The sequence below is a fragment of the Ictalurus furcatus genome, chromosome 10, assembly GCF_023375685.1.
Source record: "Ictalurus furcatus strain D&B chromosome 10, Billie_1.0, whole genome shotgun sequence".
Classification (NCBI taxonomy): domain Eukaryota; kingdom Metazoa; phylum Chordata; class Actinopteri; order Siluriformes; family Ictaluridae; genus Ictalurus; species Ictalurus furcatus.
The window spans coordinates 160,893-181,657 of NC_071264.1; the positions used below are offsets into that span (position 1 = coordinate 160,893).

The following is a 20,765-nucleotide window of genomic DNA, read 5'->3' on the forward strand; positions in this document are numbered from 1 at the left end:
GGGGATATGACACTGATTAATAATCAATTTACACCTTGTTTTCCAGATTTTATAGCCAACGGTGCATATAACAAACCAGTAAAAGTATTTTACTTTTTTTTGGTTAAAAAAAAAAAACATTGTCCTTATAAAAACCTTTCTAAAAAGCATCTAACTGCACATGCTCCACAAATCTAAGATATCATATAGACATGAATAATTAATTGTGCAAAGAAGACTGGTCTGTTTTTAATGAGAAAAGGTAAAATCCCACCTAAGATGAGTTCACTGTGAAGAAAGGTATAAAAGGGGCTTGTGTGTGTTTGTATATTTTAGAGTTTCTGCAGAGTGAATCACTTTATTGTTTCAATAAAGTTTGATAATTTTTTGGCATCTACAAACCCTCTGTCTCTGAAGTTTTATTTTAACTTAGGTTGGAAAGATTGTTTCCATGACATTTTGAGGGCTGAAAAGTGCTTCTTTTAGCCAGAGACCCCTGTAATTGTAAGGATATATTCCACAACCCCCCTACAGGCCATGAGACAATAGTCATTCTAGTTAAAGGATATGAAACAGACCAGCCTTACAGCATACACACATCACCTATTGATAATGTGAAAAGATCTCGGGAGAGGTTTCAGACAGCACTAGACTGCTCAGTGAGGCGATATAACAGCTGCACTGCTGCCACCTAGTGGATACTAATGTCTACCAACTCATTTAAAATGTCAATAAGCTATCATTTGTACGTTTATAATTACATAAACTGTTCACATACTACTGAACATAAGTATTAGTACTTAGTGTGTATGTAGTCTACTATAACTGTACCATACATTTCTGTCTAAAAAAAACATTCAGAGTACACTCCACTTTGCCCACTTGTTAGTGGATTTTAGGATTATGTTCTTAAAACAGCTTTGCCTTTCATTAATAAAAAATAATAATAATAATAATAATAATAATAATAATAATAATAAATAAATAAATAAATAGGCTTGTTTTTAAGCATGACACTTCCAAATTCACTCTGGTTAAATAATTACTTTAAATAGAAAACGTATTTTCCCTGTACTTTAGAGACACTGTACTGTTCGTGAAGAACAAACACGATCTCATGATGGAAATCATCAACTTTTGCGTTGAGATTATACGGGGCTGGGGGGGGGGGGGATCCTATATAAGGATTTTTTTTTAATCGCATGTATTTTATAAAAATAAAAAAAAAAACATTTTGTGTGTGTAATTTAATTATTTACAGCCAAAGCCTCTGAGAAAATACGTCCCAAACACGTATGTGGTGCCGACAGAGAAGAAGTGCTATGATTTAACATGGGAAATCCGACATGACTTGACAAACGGCATCATTCCTGCAAAAATAACCTACATGAAACATGACATAAGCAAATGACTTTAACGTCCATGTCACATGAACTTTTAAGATTTTTATCTAATAATGCAGGTAGGCTGCACGATTATGGCCAAAATGATAATCACGATTATTTTGATCAATATTGAGATCTCGATTATTTATTGATTTTAGGGACAATATATTTTTATTGCACTTTCACATTTAAATGAACAGACCGCTGCTTTCACCTCCATGTTGTGCTACATTCCTGATCATTTACAAATCTTTAACAGTGTTTACAGGAGGAGAGACGCAAGACAATTTCTTTTAGGAGCACTTGTGCTCCTAATTACAAAAATTTAGGAGCACAGTTGAAGTTTAGGGTTTTTTTGTTTTTCAAACATTTTTTCTTTTCTTTTTTTTATTTTAGAGATGGTAACATTAATGTGGTAAATATAAGCAGGCATGAGAAAACTTGAGCTGGTCAATTATAACAGACTTTAGGAACATAGTGTGAGCCATGACACATTAATTTACCTTCTGATAAACTAAATCTAATATTTTCAGTTCATTTTACAGACTGTATGCACAAAACAACCGTTAACCTGTTTACCTCGTAAACAAATACAATAAACCTCAATGTTCAGTGTTTGAAGTCTGCTCCTCTTAAATATATTTAAAGCTGCACTATTAGACATTTCCACTGTCATGGTTCTGGGCTGGAGTCAGTTCTCGAACCGCTCTGTGTGTATTGTGTAGATATCTGAATAATCTCATATAGGATGTGATTGGGTGAGTTCATTTACCCGTCAGATGCAAAGCGCTTTAGTTTAATGGTGTTCATTACTGATGCGCCGATCAGGATTTTTACAGCTGAAACTGATCCAGATACCAATCTTTTCTTGTTTAAGCTTTAAATCAGGAGGTCATAAACAGTTAAATGTTATCTCTCTGCTCATGGTCACTGTTAACTGAATTAAAATAATAGTAATGATACTGTTGGTTAATTGATAAATAAACAGCATAAAATATTTATTTTTAAATATCTTAAACAATAAAGAGTCCTAATTAAAAGTAGACTAACACAAGCATGATCCATATTAGGAAAAAGGCTAACAGCTTTCTAAGGAGATAGCGAACCAAGATTAATGTCAAACAGGATAGCTCAACACACACACACACACTTTTATTTCACATTATTTAAAAGGAATTTAAGTGTTATTTACCATAATTATGAACACAAGTTGTTGAGTTGACAATCATTTTAAAATTCCGTTGCTCCATTTAGATTTTCTCCAGTAGAATACAGCCTTTTAAACCAGGAAAAGTTACTAATTTTAAGTCGTATAACATTCGTAATAACTAAAAAAACGGTGTAATTACCAGTCTTTCCTCCCCACAAGGGAGTTTTAGGAAACTATCAGCTTTTAACCGTCTGTAGGTTACTGTATTTGTCTGTGTTTGAGCGCCATCTGGAGGACAGATGCCATTTTGAATTGAAACTCATGCCATCTCCTAATTGTCAAAGAGGAAAATGTAGCGCCGATGTTCATCTCACTACCCAAACTGAACTAGTATTCTTCCACTGAAAATAGTACCGTGTCTTATGTTGAAAATTTTTATTGTACTTTTATTTGACTTTTGTTTTTTAAATATCAGTCCATATAATATGAAATAATATATATAATTTACATTTTAAAATAAACATGTGCGCGGGTTGATACAGCGCGAGGGAGGTTTTTTCAAACTGCGCTTTCCTCAGGAGTATACAGTCACAGTAAGGATGTTTAAGCAAAATTTGATATTTATTTTTATAGTTCTGTTTAGAATTGTGTTCTTGTTTTTAAACTAATGCTAGTTAAATCGTTTGTAATAAGTAACGAGCAAATGCCAGCCGGTTTTAGTCAGATAATTACCTTATCTAAATTATAATAATCGAATTGTTCAACAAGTTTTGTACATGAAAAAAGAATTAAAAGTGCTTTGAGTATGGAAATTCTATGAATTACATAAAGAAAAACCCTTTTGGTCGTAAATGCCTCGTTTTTTTGCCCCCCACCATGCTTAGCATGACGGTTCCACATAATGTTTTTTTTTTTTGTCTTAAGACACACAAAATTTGTATTCAATCTTCTTAATGTATTCCCAAGACGAGCTTAACTCTTCTTTATGCAAAAAAAAACAAAACAAAACTATTTAATCGACACGTTTTTGTTAACAAGAAAAAGCGCTAACCGTCACTGCACGAGGCAGTCAGCGCTGTGTGGTGCGTGCTTATGTTTGACCTTCACAAATTGGGACAAGTTTGCATTCATTGTTGTTATTTTAGTGTATATATATTCATAGATATACTTTTGTGTTCACTTATAGTTTTGTGGAAAAAAAAATTAACTGGACCATGTCCGGACGTCGGTCCAGATCCAGATCCCGTGCGCAAGGACCGCCTCCGCAAGAACCACCTGCGCAGGACCCGATCAAGCAACTCCTCAATAACACCACTGTTTTGTTAGGGTAACGTCTGAACTTATTCACTCTTATTCTCTGTCTCTCTCTGCGTGTTCATTACGCACCTGTTTGACTGACTGCGTTTAACGTGCAGCGCAGCACAAACAGTAAGACAACTAACTCAAGCACGCTTAGCTGCGCTGAATGCTCCAGCAGATCCAGCAGCTGGCCAAGATTAGAGCGGAGGGAGCCAAAGTGACTCTTGAGCAGAATGTACTACACTGAAATACTTCAAGCTGCTTTCACACCTTACCAGCCCCTGCCCGGTCAGAGTAACTCTTCTGCACTGTAGCTTTGTAGATAGAAGTTGTTTTAGTTCGAGATGGCGTCGTAACCGTCAGGTTCGAGTTTAAAGCAGAAGAAGCGTTACAGGAACTTGTCATTAATCTCTCACTAGCTGCGTTTACATGGACAACAATAATCCACTCTTGATCCGATTAAGACCATACTCTAATTAAGAAACTACCATGTAAACAGCAATTTTTTACCTTAATCTAATTAAGGTCATAATCGAAGTAAGCAATAATCTAATTAAGACAGGTGGAGTACTCCTGTTTTAGTCGCATTATGGACGTGTATTACACACATGTAAACACCTTAATCACACTATGAACGTCGTGTGAGAGTTTTCACCGCATTTTGCGACAGGACACGATCACACACGGCAGTTTTACGGCGAACAAGAGAGCTCGGCTGTGTCCCAAATTGCATACTTTCCTACTACAGGCCTGTAATGGGGAAAAATACATGTATCTCGGCTACTATATAGACAGTAACTACGCGATTTGGGACGCAGCCCACGGCTTCAAGCAGTTGTGTATTAGCATGTATGGCATGACAATTAACTGAACTTAAAGCGTTCGTAAAAAAATTAAATAAAAACATGCAAAACTGTATACGGTTCCATGACGAAGAGGAACTTCATGTTGATACGTGAAATTCTGGAGGGACGTCGGACGGCGTGGCGCGGTGACGTAATGACGCGGGCTGTTAATCTAATTATGTTCTAAAACATGTAAAACGGGAACATGACAGGAGTATTCTAAAAGCGACGCATGTAAACACCTTAATCACATTATTATCTTACTCAGAGTAAGGTCAATAATTAGATTACTGCTGTCCATGTAAACGTAGTCACTGTGACCCGAAAGCTGCTTGTTGGATGTTTAATGTAAGATTAGAAAGTTCAGCTGGTTTATCTCCTCTCAGGTGTGTGTAAAACAGAACCTGGCTGTGTCCTTGCAGTGTGTGATTTCTATTTCGTCTGTGTGTTTTCAGATGAAGGACGTGGAAGACGTCACCAAGTTGTGTGATGAGCTTGTGATGTTTGTTTGTGTTTCTTGATATTGCTGTACTGAATGAATTAAAAGACTTTTACTCTGTAACACTGACTTCTTGACTGACTGTGCCGATGATGCCAAACACGCCACGCTGAACTCCTGAGCCTGAACAAACACACACACACTCCCCTCAGTATATACACTTCTGGTACACACTATTTTGGATTAACTACGTGTTGTTGGAGATTAAGTGTTTAATGTTTACAGCCTAAATTGTTGCCATGGAGACAATACCTGAAAGGGCAGAGCTTGCCGGTCAGCAGGAAGTTCCAGAGAGAGTTACATGGCACCTTGGAAGTGTTTCCAAAGTCCACAAAGAACACCTGTACACACACACACACACACACACACACACACACACACACACACAAATCCTGTTAGTGCACACACACACACACACACACACACACACACACAGGAGCCACTGCTTTTTTTTTTATTTGTGCACTGAAAGTGAAAGAGGCGGAACAGACACCTCGGTGATATTGACGATAAAGACAGGGTTAGACGGAAGATTCTCCAGCTCAATGGAGCTGCTCAGAACCCCGACAGGGCTCACTGACTGATTCTAAAAATCCACATTCACCCTGAGAGAGAGACACACACATAGTGAGTGAGAGAGACACAGAGAGAGAGACCTGTAACAGAACAGCACTAATGTACAGAACATCATCTAAACATCACACTGTCTAGGGGATGTGGTCACATGACTACTCTCACTTAAAATGTAACTATGACTCATCTGATGAGGCTCGCTGCAGTGTGTGTGTGTGTGTGTACCGTGTATATCTGAGGTGTGAGATACACTACCCCCCTGCCCAAGTCTCCACCTCTCCAGCAGGTTAAACGTTGAGATGGAGAGGAAGTCTCTGCTGCGCGAGGAGGAGAGACAGAGAGACCTCTGGGAGAACGCCAGAACCTCTCATTGACGAGCGGTAGAACTCTACATAGGCCCTGATACACACAGACCCACAATACATATTTATAGAAAATCACAATTAAACACACACACACACACACACACACACACACACACACACACACACACACACACACACACACACACACCTGGAGCTGTCAAAGGAGATGGATTTGACTTAACCACAGTGTCTGAAGAGAGACTGGAGCTGTTTATAGTAGAGGAATGCAAATGGAGGGAGATTACACACCTGAGAGAGAGAGAGGGAGGGAGAGAGAGAAATATTATTAATAATAATAATAATCCCCTAGTTAAATGGAAGCTGACTGAATACCACTACGGTGGTCCTGGGGTCATTTCCATAGAGCTCCTTGGAGGCGAGCTCCTCGTCCACAGTTCCCTGGAGGAAGCAGTTCGGATAAAATGTGCCTGCAATCGCCACCTGAACAACGGAAACATCACTGATACTTAATAATAATTATTATTTATTTTCTGCAGGAGTAAGTTACATTTCTTGGACTTTGTCGTCATGGTGACAATTTTAAACTCTGCATTTGCAATTTTACTTTGGATGCTTGTGCTTCTAAGGCTGCGAATGATGACTAATATTTATATTTACTGTATATCAGGGGTGCCCACACTTTTTTGACTTGCGAGCTACTTTTAACATGACCAGTCAAAGAGATCTACCTACACTAAAAATGCGAAACATATTTATATATACACACTGCGTATACTTATATATATATATATATATATATATATATATATATATATACACACACACACACAATATATGTTCATGTACCTTGCATAACTGAATGAACCCTTATGGGACGCTACAATTCAGTACATTTTTGGTCATGACCTTACTCTGACGACGTGCACTGAATAGAATCAGCCAGGGTTGCATAGTCCGGACAGTAGCTGCTGGTAGCCAGCCTCAAGCAGGCCTCCAAATGATGATCAGTCATTGTGGAACGGTATTTGGACTTAATGATCTTCATGTGGGAAAAGGCTGACTCACATAAATAAGTAGAGCCAAATAATGCAGTCAAGGAGGTGGCACATTTCCTCATGTTTGGGTACTTTTCCCCTGTGAGTAAGTTCCAAAACTGTCCATGAGCCCTGGACTTCAGCTGAATGTCAGTCTGTAGTTTCAAAATCTCATCCTCCACTTCAGACGAGTTCAGGTGAAACAGCGCTGCAATTTTCGATGCGAATCAATCCTCAACATTGTCCCTAAACGGGTAGCACATGAATGTGGCGAATGGCTCCAGTAAAGCAAAGTCTTGAAAGCGTCTGTCAAACTCTGACCGACAGCTGTCAATCTGCTCCGTGTAGCGTGCAATGTTAAATTGCGCACAAGCCTTCCGCTGCGTCTCCAGATCTGACACGAGGTTTTGGAAGTTCCCAAAAACATGGCGCTGCAGCTTTGAGAACAGAAGTTGCATTTTCCGTTTAAAGGCATTAACTGCCTTTAATTTTTGTCTTTTCCTTGCAGCTCCAAATTAAGTTGGTCAGATCGGTTAAAAATGCTCGGTTAAAAAAAGTCCAGCAACCACTGATCATCATTGACTTGGGTGTATTCTGAATGTTTAACAGCAAAAAGAAACTCGCTTATCTCCGGACAGAGCTCTCGAAATCTCTGCAGGAATTACCCCTACTAAGCCATCTCACGTCAGTGTGTAGCAGGAGCTGATTGGTCGCAGTGTGCCTTCTCCAGATGCGCACGGAACAGCCGTCTTTGAAGTGATCTAGCACGTATAGAACAGGTGATCTTTGTTGCCACATCCATGATCTCTTTCATGTTTAGCATTCTTGCGCATAAGGCTTGTTGGTGTATTATGCAGTGGTAGTTAAGGAAGTCAGGGAAAGCATCGTCTTCCCTGCACTTGGCAATGAATCCATTTGCGCTGCTCAACCATTGACTGATATCAATTTGCACACTGGAGCTGGGTTTTGTCAATGAAGTCTTTAAAAGACTGAAAAATGTCCTCTCCCCGCGATTTCGCTCGCTAGCCTTTAGCACTGGTGCGCTTGATCGCACACGCGTGGTGAGAGAAAAGACGAGTTCTCAGACTGGCTGCCCTGTACGTCAACTAACATCTTTTTTTTAATGGCGATCTACCCGCACTTCCTTCGCGATCAACCGGTCGATTGCGATCGACATATTGGGCACCGCTGCTGTATATATTTTGACCTGAAGAAAAAAGCCTCTTTATACACATATGCTGTTAAACTACACCTGTTCTACTCGTGTGTGTGTGTGTGTGTTACCTGCACTATGAATTTCTGTGTGCGCGCGCTGGTGTAGTCAGAGGGAGAAGTTTCGCTGATGTGCATGTTGAATTGTGACACTCAATTCTTCAGATCCTCAAACAACTCAGCCACCTGTAACACACACACACCAGAAATGATAGTTAGGGATCTGTGTCAAGAAGTGTGTGTATAGATGTGTGCGAGTGAGAGTCATAACCTCTTGTATCCGTTTGATCTGAATGCAGTTCTCTTTGCCCCACTCCAGCTCATCCTAAAACACACACACACACACACACACACACACACACACACACATCAGTACCACTTTATTTATCTCTATAATCCAACACGTTATAATTCAACATAACTGTCACGATCTCCTGCCTCCCATATGCCGTGTACCGGTTTAATCTATTTCCTTATTTGGTCAGTGCTTCCTGTTCTTATTATAATGTCCTCTCTCTGACTGGTTCCTATTTCTTAAATTGTGCCCTCTATCTGTACACTACACACTTGACCATCTAACACCTGGATATTTGAAGAGCATACAAACAAACAAACACACACACACACACACACACACACACACACACACACACACCCTGCGTGAAGGTGGCCCCCCCCCCACCAACACAAAACATCGGCAGAATAGTTTGTGCTGGTTTGTGCCGTAAAAATTTTCGTTTGTGCTGCTTCAGTTCTGGAGATATTAAAAGAATATTTATAGGTCATTCTGGGGTCACTCAAACCCCCCACATGCTCCAAATTCACCCCAAATGGTCTCAATAATAATAATAATAATAATAATAATAATAATAATTCAAAAGAAGACTACAGCGCCTAAACCCACACTGCGCATGCGCGAAGCCGGATGACTCAACCATTAAACTAGTAAAAGAGCTCTAATTAGCCAGTGAAGCTACATGTCGTTCTGCCACGTCCACTTATAGAAGTAAATCATGTAATATTCTCAGACTGGGCAGTTATTGACAGAGTGAATTCATCGTTTTAAATAGAATAAAAAATAACATCGACCTATTTGCTAATCACATTTCGATTAGCTTGTTCATTAATTACACTGCGCATGCGTGGACTGGACTGCCTCCTCAAAAGCTAGCACCGCTAGCATATTTGTATAATACTAACATTAATATTGAATCAAAGGAGTGAATAAAAAAGTTATAAAATGTTATTTCTCACTTCTCCTCTTGTTCTTCTTCTCCGTGCGGGTGTGAGTTATCCTTGGTCGGTTCCTCGGTGATTCGGTCATTAGTGAACCGAGCTCCGAGAGTGAATCAGTGCGCCGTCACCGCCTACTTCATACTGATACACCTGAAACACAGGTGTTAACACCGTTAACTACACACATACACACAATACAGCACAAAACAGAACGGGTTCGGTTACACAGAACTGAATAAACTCAGTTTAGTTTGGGTCCAAACGGGCCAGAACTAACACTAACAACGCTTTCTGCTCCTCACTTCGACTTCTCGCGCTCGCGGTGACGTCACCAACGTAACGGACATTGACGTAAATTTGAATCTGTGAGGAGAAAATAAAATAAAATAAACCCAAATATTATTTAATAAAAAGCTTCATTATTCTCTTCTTCTTAAACACGATAGAGGATAAGATATACAAATACATAAAAAAACAGCTTTATCATTATTTTAAATCAAATCCACTTTAAAAGTGCTCCTTTCTAATTACATTTTAATTAAAAATATACTTTATCTTATTCTTGTTCAATTTAATTTTTTTAATTAATATTTAATTCATCGATGATTGTAGTCGTGTTGAGGTTTACCGTTCTTTGTGCTTTATTATCATAAATATACACTTTGTTTAAACTTTTGAGTTTGGACACAAAATGTAAACATTCCTCATGAATCCAGAACATTCATTTGTTTATTATTTAGAAAGTAATAATTAAACAGCTGAATAAAATGATCAGATTAATCACTTGCAACATTTAGGATATGAATTTCTTGTATTGAGAGAGGTTTTTAATTATACACAGATATAAATATATTTTATTTATTTGTAGTTTTCATATTTGACTCAGTACATTACACTACATTTATTTAATCAACTATTTATCAAGTTTTTTAAAAAAATATTTCACTGAATGATTGTTCAAGATCAATAAAAATCTTCAAATAATCTATCAACACCATCAATACATCTAATCAGTAAATAAAAATCTACATTTATCCAGCTGATCTATTGACTGGTTTATTGAAAGTTTTACAGCTTTGGCAGGTAAAGAAGCCGTGGCTTTAATCTGATCTTCTGATTTCTAATGATAATTAAATGACAAAATACAGAATTAAAGAATATCTTTATTTAAATTCAAAATCATGAATCATTTAAAAATATGGACTACAAGTCATTTCTACAAGTGTTCATACAGACAGAAAGACCAGAGATGAAACGGATTTAACAGATACAGGACAATTAGGACAAGGAAAGTGAGAGAACTAGAATGATCATTTATTTATTATTTTTAAAAAAATTACAACTGTGTTCAAGATCACAGCAAAAAGACAGTAGAGGAAACAAAGGAACAAAAATATTTCACATTTCCTGTTTAAATTCAACAGTAAAATCACATGAACTGAAGACATCGTGACTTTTTGAAACCGGTCGTTACATTTTTGAGTCAAACGGAGCAGGTAGTGATGAAGAAGCTGCCTCGAAAGATCATTTCTGTTCCTCGAAGAGTAAAAAAAAAAAAAAAAAAAATTAAATCCTAAATGTATGAAAAATAAACATTATGTACATTTTATGTCTAATTACAGTGAACCTGACGGAGAGTGAAGCTCACAGAGGCGAAGTGTTCACGCTACAGCAAATTTCACCGGTTGACGCTTAACTCGCTCACTTAGAAGGTGCGTTTCTCTGTCCCGGGATATTCCTAGCACTGTGTGTGAAAGCTCCTGAGATGTCCAGCATGGAGATGTGTGTGTATGTTGATGTGTACACAGTACCAATGGTCAGGATGTACTGTTGTGTCAGAGTTTCTCGTTCTCCTGAAAAACACACGTGCGCGCGCGCGCACACACACACACACACACACACACACACACACACACAGTGGAATTGTAAAGCAAAACATTGGAATATATATCTTAATCACATCTCATAGTCCTTTTATAGAGTCTGAATCAGTTTGACTGATTCATTTCGAGTTGATTCAGAGTCGGATAACTTTCTAGTGAGAATCAAATACTCATCTCAGTCTAGTTCATTTGGAAGTGTGCGACTCTCACTAGAAAATTATTTGACTCCGAATCGTCTCGAAACGAATCAAACCGATTCAGACTGGACAAATGGACTAATAGAAGGGAAAGAGCAACAGGAAAGAGGACAGCCTTCCTGCTGAAAGCAAACCGGATCAGAACCTTACATTAGATTGTTTTCTATATTTTTATTTTAAATCAGTTGTGTTGTTTTTCTTCTTTCTGCACTCGATTGAGGAAACACAGCAATGATAAATAAATAAATAAATTTATCTGTCCAGCTTCCTCCTCTTCGTCCCCCAGAATGACGTGTGGGTGACGGATTGACGGATTTAAAAAAAGATGTCTGGGCAAACTGTGACCTCCTCGAGTTAAAAGTGAGCATCCAAGGAAATTTAATGTGTTAACTGCACTACATTCTGCAGTCACACAGCACCAGAAAAAATATGTACATTTACTGTACATGTTAACACACAAAACAAGCTTTTGTGTATTAGTTACCCTGTCTTACTGTACAAAGCACCTGCAAATAATAAAGCAAGTAATTAAAAGTTCATCTATCATTTCACTTCCACTAATCAGTCTTTTGACCAGTCTAAAAATAAAAAGACTAAAAAGAAACTCAGACTTAGCAAGAAGAATTAAAGATATGTGGATGATGAAGTCTCAGTTCCACCACAGCTTCAACAGCCCTGGATCTTCTCCTTTAAAGCTTGGAGAAGGGCACGTCTTTCGGACTCTTTTTTTCCAGGGCTGCCTGCGCTGACTTCATAAGATCCTGTGTCTGCAACATGTTCATGTTCCAAGTAGCCTGGAGACGCAGAGGAGAAATCTCAGATTTCGACCGCTCTACTTTGTGTTTGCGGCCATACTGTGTGTGCATGGGTCTACCTTGAGGCTAAAAATGCTATTCATGTCTTAAGCAGGTTCTTACCATGTAGTCTAGGCTCTCAGTTACACTGTGGTCTCAGGAGTAGAGGAGGTTGATTTTGGTTCCCTGGACAGCGACGCGACTCCGGCCTGCAATCTCACCTGCTATTTCCAGAGCTCCAGCAATCATTGACTATCAGGGAACACACGACTGCAGAGATGAACAGAACACACACTTGCCTTCATTTATACTAAATAATTAAGCTACATGAAAAAAAAAACCTTATATACAGGTTTGACCTTATATACAGCCACAATACCAACTGTAACAGTGCTGACTTCTCAAAATACAGGTTTTTATTTCCTGAAAAGGAACAGTGTGTCATATGAGGTTTCCACTTGAGAGTGACATGTACAGTGTCCTCCACTAATATTGGCACCCTTGGTAAATATGAGCAAAGAAGAAAATCTTTTGTTAAAAAAAAAAAAATTCACAAAAATACTCTGCTCTCATGGACAAACAATTGCAAACACCACAAGTTTATAAAAAATATTTGTTAAATAGGTGTACAACAATTATTGGCACCCCTATGAATCCATGAGAAATGTATTTGAAGTATATTCCCCTTGATATTTTACTTTTTTGTACACTTGGGAAACTAGGAACAGGACATTGTTCAACCATGACTTCCTGTTTCACAGGGATAGGTAACGCATAAGCCAAATTCTCTTACTCATTCAGAACAATAAGTGAGGCCAAGATATATTCAGTGGTGCTTGAAGGTTTATGAACCCTTCAGAATTTTCTATATACATGAATAAAGATGACCCAAAACATCAGATTTTTACACAAGTCCTAAAAGTAGACCAAGAGATCCCAATTAAACAAACGAGACAAAATGATAATATTTGGCCACAGACAGATTGTGCACAAATGGAGGAAATTCAAGACCATCATTACCCTCCCCAGAACATATCAACCAACAAAGATCACTCCAAGAGCAAGACAAGTAGTAGTCTGTAAGGTCATAAAGGAGCCAGGGTAACATCTATGCAACTAAAGGCCTCTCTCTCACTGTAGTGAAGGTAAGGGTTCTGTTTAGTTTGACTTACCTAGGGCTGCTCCTATCACACAAACCATTGAAGTGAATAGCATGGAGGTGGTATTTGAAGTTAATGCAGGCTGTGGAGTGATCATCAGTAAAGATCAACATTCAAAGATGTGGGGGGGACCTACAGAAATCATTTGTTGCATCAGCTGGTAAATACAGTAGCAAATGTACCAGGACATAAGTTGGCTAACGTATTGGAGAGACAATCCGAGGTGTTCAAAGAAGAGTTGGGTCCACTGCTGGAGAGAGAACTCCAGAGGCTGGTGGAAGACAAGATCATTGAACCAATGCAGTTTGCAGAGTGGGCAGCTCCCATTGTTCCAGTCAGGAAACTGATGGTTCTATCCCAATTTGTAGGGATTATAAATTCCCAGTAAATCCAGCTCTAGTGTGGAGCAGTATCCAATTCCCAAGGTAGAAGAATTATTTGCTCAGTCGGCAGGAGGAAAAATTCTCCAAACTGGACATGACCCATGCGCATCAGAAGATAATGCTGCACAAAAATTCCAATAAGTACGTTACAATCAACATGCACAAGGGATTATGTACTTACAACAGGCCACCATTTGGAATTGCTTCAAGTCCAGCGATCTTCCAGCGCACAATAGAAGGGATTCTGCAAGACATCACACGCATCACAGTTTATCTGGATGACATTTTAGTCTCAGGGGCTAATGAACATCTGCAGAACTTGGATGAGGTACTGAGTAGGATAGAAAAGAGTGGACTGAGACAAAAAAGGAGCAAGTGCGAGTTCATGGGAGAAGTAGAGGTATTTTTAGGTCACAAAATTAATGCCATAGGATTACAGTCGAAAGACAGGTCCTATATTATGTTTGAGACAGCTGGCATTGTAGCCGTGAAATCAGCTAACATTATGTTAATCCATGTAATGTTTGCGATATCCAGTTATTTGTTAAACGCTAACGCATTGCAATGTTATAAACTACCTCCTAATGGACCACCATGCATCTCCATTCAGCCCGTGTCCTGTCAGCTAAATGTAGCCTCATGTCACTAATAATTATTCACATGTTCATGCTTTCAATAAATCTTTTTATCCTGCCACCGTATCAGTGAATTTAAACTAATGCTTGCATTCAGAGTATAAGGGGTGTGTGTGCTTTTAGGAGTGCACCTTAGCACTTATTAGTCATGGTCAGAGTGTTTGAACTAAAATATCCCTCTCTCTCTCTGCCAGTATCAGCCAGAGGAGGATGTCCTCCAGGAGTTTTTAATTTTATAATTTTTTTTAAATCTCTCCCTTTTTTTTTTTTAATAAAAAGCACATCGTGGTATTGAGCATCGTGTACTTTTGGTGGTATCGGTACCGACGACTAGATTTTTGGTATCGTGACATCCCTAATATGTAAGGAAATGATGAACTCTGCATACAGGGAGGCTTTGTGTTATGGGGGACTCGCGTAGTGATTCCACATCCGCGGCGTGCGGCTCTTCTAAGACATCTACACGAAACCCATCCGGGAATTACCAGGATGAAAGGCCTGGTGCGTAGCTATATGTGGTTGCCACACTTGGATGCAGAGGTGGAAGCATTGGTCAAATCGTGTGCAGTCTGTCAGGAAAACAGAAACGCTCCGGCAAACGCGTCACTGCACGCGTGAGAGTTGCCAGAGCAGCCATGGAGAAGGATTCACATTGATTACGGTTCACCATGGATGGGTAGAATGTTCTTGATCGTGGTAGAGACATTCTCAAAATGGATAGAGGCTTATCTGTTAATCAAGTCTACATCCACATTTACCATTCAGTGCTTAAGACAAACCTTTAGCCAACACAGGATACCAGAAGTAGTGATGTCAGACCATAGCAGTTTTTTTTGTTTTTTACCAGTGCTGAATTCCAAGAGTTTATGGAAAGAAACGGAATTAAACACAAGCACAGCACCCTACCATGCATCTTCCAGTGGTCTGGCTGAAAGGGCCGTTCAAACATTCAAAACCCTGAGGAAAGAGAGTGCTGGAGAGTCTGTTGAAAAAGCTAGCCAGAGTGCTGTTCAGTTACCGAACGACGCCACCGTCGACCACTGGCAAATCAGCCGCTAAACTGCTGTGTGGAAGGAAACTGGTCTACACAGGGTCTCATTGAGACACAAACAATTGAGACAAAAATGGTACCATGACCAACATGCAAAGGAAAGATATCTCGTGGTGGGTGACCCAGTGTATACTAGGAACTTCAGCTCTGGACCTACTTTTATTCCAGGAACAGTTCAGAAAAAGACTGGTCCTGTATGGTGCACAGTAGCATTGGGAAGTGGGCAAGTAGTGCACTGACATATTGATCAGGTGAGAGACAGGCACAATGCAACATCCGTAGCACCAGCACCAGAGTTGTAAGACACTTCACGGCCAGATGTTGTCATTCCAGTGCCTTCTACAAAAGACTCAGGTTCTTCATTCTCTGAGGAAAGTCACAAACAAAAACTGGGAGGAACTTCTGAAGTGGCTGTGTCAGAAACTTTCCTTGGGATGGAAAAACCTGAGTTGAGAAGGTCTACACGTACTAAATCTCCAAGCTATCTGAAAGATTATAATTAGTGTAGTGGCGAGTTCCGCAACCGCAGGGCAAGAATGAACCCAGGAACTGAACTGAATCTCAACAGAAAGTGGGGCATGCAATAAGACAGTGGCCCAAAACAAAGAATGGTTAAAGAACAATAAAGTTATTGGTTTGGAATGGCCAAAACTGATGTCCAAGCCCATGTGCAGGACTAATCAACAGTTACTGGAAATGATTAGTTGCAGTTATTGCTGCACAAGGGGGTCAGACCAGATACTGAAGGCAAAAGGTTCACATACTTTTGCCACTCCCAGATATGTAATATTGGATTATTTTCTGCAATAAATAAATGACCAAGTATAATATGTGTCACATTTGTTTAAATGGGTTCTCTTTGTGTAGTTTTAGGACTTGTCTGAAAATACTGTGTATATTTATGTGGAAATATAGAAAACTCTAAAGGGTTCACAAACTTTCAAGCACCACTGTAGCTGTGATGTGCAGTAAAAGGTTGTTGAGCTTACAAAATGGGAAGTGTCTATAAGAAAATAGCACAAGCATCGAAAATGCTCATTTTCATCATCAGGGCAATAATTAAGAAGTTCCAGTCTACTGGAAATGTTATGAATCAACCTGGGATTGGACGTGTGTCTATATCGTCTCAACACACTGAAGAGGACGGTTCGAGTGGACAAAACATCTCCAAGGATCACAGCTGGAGAACTGCAGGAGTTAGTTGTGTCTTGGGGCCAGAAAGTCTCCAAAACTACAATCTGAAGTCACCTACATCACCACAAGTTGTTGGAAGGGTTTCAAGAAAAAAGCCTCTACTCTCATCCAAAAACACACTCAGGTGTCTTCAGTTTGCCGACACTACTGGAACTTCAAATGGGATCGGGTTCTATGGTCAGATGAAACCAAAATAGAGCTTTTTGGTAATAAACACCAGAGGTGGTTTTGAAGCACACAGAGAGGTAGCCATATGGAAAAGTACCTCATGCCCACGGTTAAATATGGTGGTGGATCTTTAATGTTTTGGGACTGTTTTTCTGCCAGAGGACCTGGACATTTTGCTAGGATACATGGCATCATGGACTCTACCAAATATCAACAGATATTAAATAAAAACCTGACTGCCTCTGCCAGAAAGATTCAAATGGGCCATGGTTGGATCTTCCAGCAGGACAGTGATCCAAAACATACATCAAAATCAACACAAAAACGGTTTACTGACCACAAAATCATCAAGTCATTTAACACTAATGAGCAGTATTAAAAATATTAACATGGATATCTGAGTCTGATAATAAAATTAACTTCTACTTGCAGTCAAATTTTGTAGTGTTTAGGACATTTAACACCCTTCCGGCCAAAAGAAACCAAAAGGGGGTACAAACTTTTACACTCCACTGTATTTGGTTGAAATTGCGCTTATAGAACAACTGAACAGCAACGTTTCCATACAGGTTTTAGTGAAATGTTTAACAATAGCAACTTGACTTGAAATGGATGATGTTTCATTAGCGTGGCCTGTGCCCAAATCCTGCACGACTGCGTATCTAGGTACACTACACACGGTCTGAACGAATGGAGTCTCTACCGCACCTAGTGCACTAGAGATAGAGATTCCATACAAGGTGATTTGGGACGGAGCCAGTGCACAGAAACCGTTTCCCTGCGAGAGGCGCAGGTGGAGCTGGAGCTGTGTGACTGATTTGTGCACCTGTGACTACAGAACTACCTCAAGTCTCCACACAGAGAGCTGTTCAAGAGAAAAACACTCCTAAAGAACAAATCACTGCGCCAGCGAGACATCAACCCTTTAACTAGACGTTCATCCCAATTCCACACAAATACCGCGGAACTATTTAGGGCTGAGAGACAGTTCAAAAAGCACTGAAAATAAAGTGTTAGTAACGAGGCCGCGTTGCTGGTCACGCGCGGTGTAGACGCGCTGATACAGAGTGTAGCGCGAGTAAGATCTGTAATGTCTAATTCAAATATTATGATCAAAAGTAAAATAATGTCTAAAGACACCGAGATACAGAAACCACAAGGTGCAGTGAAAGTGAGTTTTTATTATTCATTTAGGACTGGAGTTTAATTCTGTGCTTTTTGTGCATCCATAAAAAATAATGCTATCTATCTAACTATTTATAAATGTTTATATATATATATTTATCTTATTTAGTTAGTTTACATTTATATTATATAAGTACTTATGCATTATTTTTTTATGGATGCACAAAAAGCACCGAATTAAACTACAGTCCTAAATTAATTTATATATATATATATATATATATATATATATATATATATATATATATATATATATATAAATATATGTGTGTGTGTGTGTATTGGGTTCTTTTCTGTTTTGGACAAACATCTGTGTAAAGTTTTAGTCTGAATTTATATTTGTAACACTCAGTTTGTGGATTTTATTTTAAATAAACAAAAAAAGGCACTGAAAGTTTGCCCCGCCCCCATCAGATTAATCGAAAAAATAATCGACCAATTAATCGATTGTGAAAATAATCGTTAGTTGCAGCTCTAATAATAAGCTGCATCATGAAATAGATTTTTTAACAAAAGAAATCTTGATTATTTTCAAAAATAGAGTTGTGTTTGAGAAGAAGAATGGAGTGTAATATAGTGTGAATCATAAAAATTCTATTTCATTTCTATTTGTTTACAGAAAGGCTTCAGCAATAAAAGCAGCATTTTGCTGTAGTTGTTAAGGGGCCGTTTACACCACAACGTTTTCAAATAAAAACCGAAAACTTTTGATGCGGTTTGGCTGTTCGTTTCCATGACGACGGCGTTTCGGGGTCTGAAAACTTTGGAAAACGGGTTTCAAAGGACAAGTTTTTGAAAACGATGCCGTTATCATCTCCGGTAAATCATGTAAATTATTATCCAGAAAAACCACAGCTCCTCCGTTTACTTGTATTTGTTTACAGCGCGGTCTTTCCCTCATCAATATGGCGGACATGTTGACGTGGATTCTTACGTGCGCATGCGCGTAGTATTTCTTTACAAAGTGACTTCGCCAGCTACACACACACACACACACACACATTTTGTCCTTTTTGTGTTTATTTCTTGAGAAATAGAAGAGAGAAGCTCGAATGTGCAGTGAATGTCCAATATAAACCCAACTTCACCTCAGTTTAGCAGTTTATACATTAAAAACATTACAGAAATTTAAAGTTATTTTAGCTGCTAAATGACTTAGCCACTTTTACACTCACTGTTGTTTATTTTAGTTGCTATAAGCAGGGAGCAAACAATGGATTTTAGGATAAAGTAAGGTTATACTTAAATAGTGCCGCTAAAACAGAATAACAAATCTCTCCTCATGAGTTAAATAGTGCACTACATAGGGTATAGACCGTCATTATTTCATCCCTAATGTAGTGCACTTAAACCGGAAATGACATCAATTTGGGATTCGGCCACACAGCTTCCGTTTAACTTACCTCGGGTTTAAAAACAGAACGGAGTTTTAATTCCTCAAACACAGACAAAATAACCAGCTGTTATCTTTAAACTGGATCAAATCTAACTGTAAAACTGTCAGAAATAATTTAATGTGGAGATGATTAGTTCGGTGTAATAACTCAACTGCTCAGGAGATACCCGCTGCAGCTTTTTCTTCTTCTGTGATTTCTACTGGTCGGAGACGCAGCTGTTAGGCGCGTTACCGCCACCGCGTGGACTGGAGGATATAGTTCCAGGTTGGAGGAAGTCTATCCTAACAAACTTACACCAATAATTTCCACTCATGGTTTTATTAGATCCTATTTATTATTCCAGTGGAGTTTATGACTTCTTCATGAATGCCAGCAGTGAGTCGTTCACTGTGTCTTACCCAGATATACTGAGTGAAATACTGAGTCACCACAACCTCAATCTCTAAATGTTTAACAGCACCAAAGCTTTCAATTCTGGTGACTTTGGGAGTATTTATTTATTTATATGATCATATAATGTAACAAACATTAACATAAGCATGTGCTGCACAACATTTCATTAGTTTAATTTTACATTTTAATTTACTGTAAAGCGCTTTGCTAAATTTTGCTACGTAAACTTTTTTAGGTATTAAAACTGGTTACTGTTTGATTGATGACAAACTCCATATTTTTATACCTTGGAGCTCTGTGTTACCATGGTAATTTATAAACAATTAGTAACAACATTACCTTCATCAATGCAAGTTTACATTTTATTTGATACTTGGCCATTGTTACGTCCTCAGTTGTATTTCTGTTTGTACTATGTTCCATCTGTCTATGTCGGGGGAGGGATGGGTGTCTTGTCTCCTCCTCTTTTAAGCCCAGTCCAGTGCAATGCGTCATGTTCCTGCTTGCCATTGGACGATCACATCTCGTACACGCCTGCTCCCGCCTTTGGGATGAGTTGGCTGTACATTTCCGGACGTGTATTTAAGCCTCGTCGGTCTCCATCCCCGGGGCAGATCGGTGCCGTTGCTTTGTACAGCAGATATTTGGTTACGTGTGTTGATTTCTCCTGTGTACGACCTTCTGCCTGTTCTTGACTTTGTTTCTGCTCTGCCCCTTTAAGTTTAATGATTCAGCTCCCAAACTGCTGGAAATGTGGGACGGGTTCTAACTCTTCACCAAGACTGCT

The 20,765-nt window shown here is 38.9% G+C and overlaps 2 protein-coding genes across 11 annotated transcripts in view; both read right to left on the reverse strand.

Annotated features, from left to right (window-relative positions):
• Positions 1-5,794: 5,794 nt before the first annotated feature.
• Positions 5,795-10,087, reverse strand: LOC128614086 (ATP-dependent RNA helicase TDRD9-like). 5 transcript variants are annotated; one of them, XR_008386985.1, is made up of 5 exons: positions 9,557-10,087; positions 8,574-8,627; positions 8,375-8,488; positions 6,244-6,536; positions 5,795-6,129 (listed from the first exon to the last, which is right to left on the reverse strand). XR_008386985.1 is itself a non-coding variant. In XM_053635381.1 (4 exons), the coding sequence occupies exons 1-4, from the start codon at positions 8,438-8,440 to the stop codon at positions 6,119-6,121; spliced, it is 252 nt and encodes an 83-aa protein (XP_053491356.1). In that variant the 5' UTR covers positions 8,441-8,947; the 3' UTR covers positions 5,795-6,118. The 5 variants fall into 5 exon arrangements, 1 of the variants encoding a protein (XP_053491356.1); XR_008386984.1 differs by having other exon boundaries at positions 6,963-8,488; positions 9,557-10,086; XR_008386986.1 differs by lacking the exon at positions 9,557-10,087 and having other exon boundaries at positions 6,244-6,344; positions 6,429-6,536; positions 6,963-8,947.
• Positions 10,088-10,206: 119 nt separating this feature from the next.
• The window catches only part of LOC128614053 (NACHT, LRR and PYD domains-containing protein 4-like), a 20,836-nt gene continuing 10,277 nt past the window's right edge, over positions 10,207-20,765 (reverse strand). For 4 of the 6 annotated variants that reach the window (XM_053635317.1, XM_053635315.1, XM_053635316.1 and 1 more), the window contains one exon: positions 20,064-20,765. This exon is cut by the window's right edge and continues 72 nt beyond it. The gene's annotated coding sequence lies outside the window, so the exon portion shown is untranslated. Of the gene's footprint in view, positions 12,413-12,535; positions 12,683-14,136; positions 14,200-20,063 lie in introns of those variants that run through there. The other 2 variants (XR_008386974.1, XR_008386975.1) reach the window with 2 other exon arrangements.

Excerpts from the sequence above, each read along its gene's own strand:
- LOC128614086 (XM_053635381.1), bottom strand. The coding sequence starts at position 8,440 with ATGCACATCAGCGAAACTTCTCCCTCTGACTACACCAGCGCGCGCACA. Across the intron at positions 6,537-8,374 it reads CACAGAAATTCATAGTGCAG|GTGGCGATTGCAGGCACATT; the intron begins GTAACACACACA and ends TCCGTTGTTCAG. Across the intron at positions 6,345-6,428 it reads ACCCCAGGACCACCGTAGTG|GTGTGTAATCTCCCTCCATT; the intron begins GTATTCAGTCAG and ends TCTCTCTCTCAG.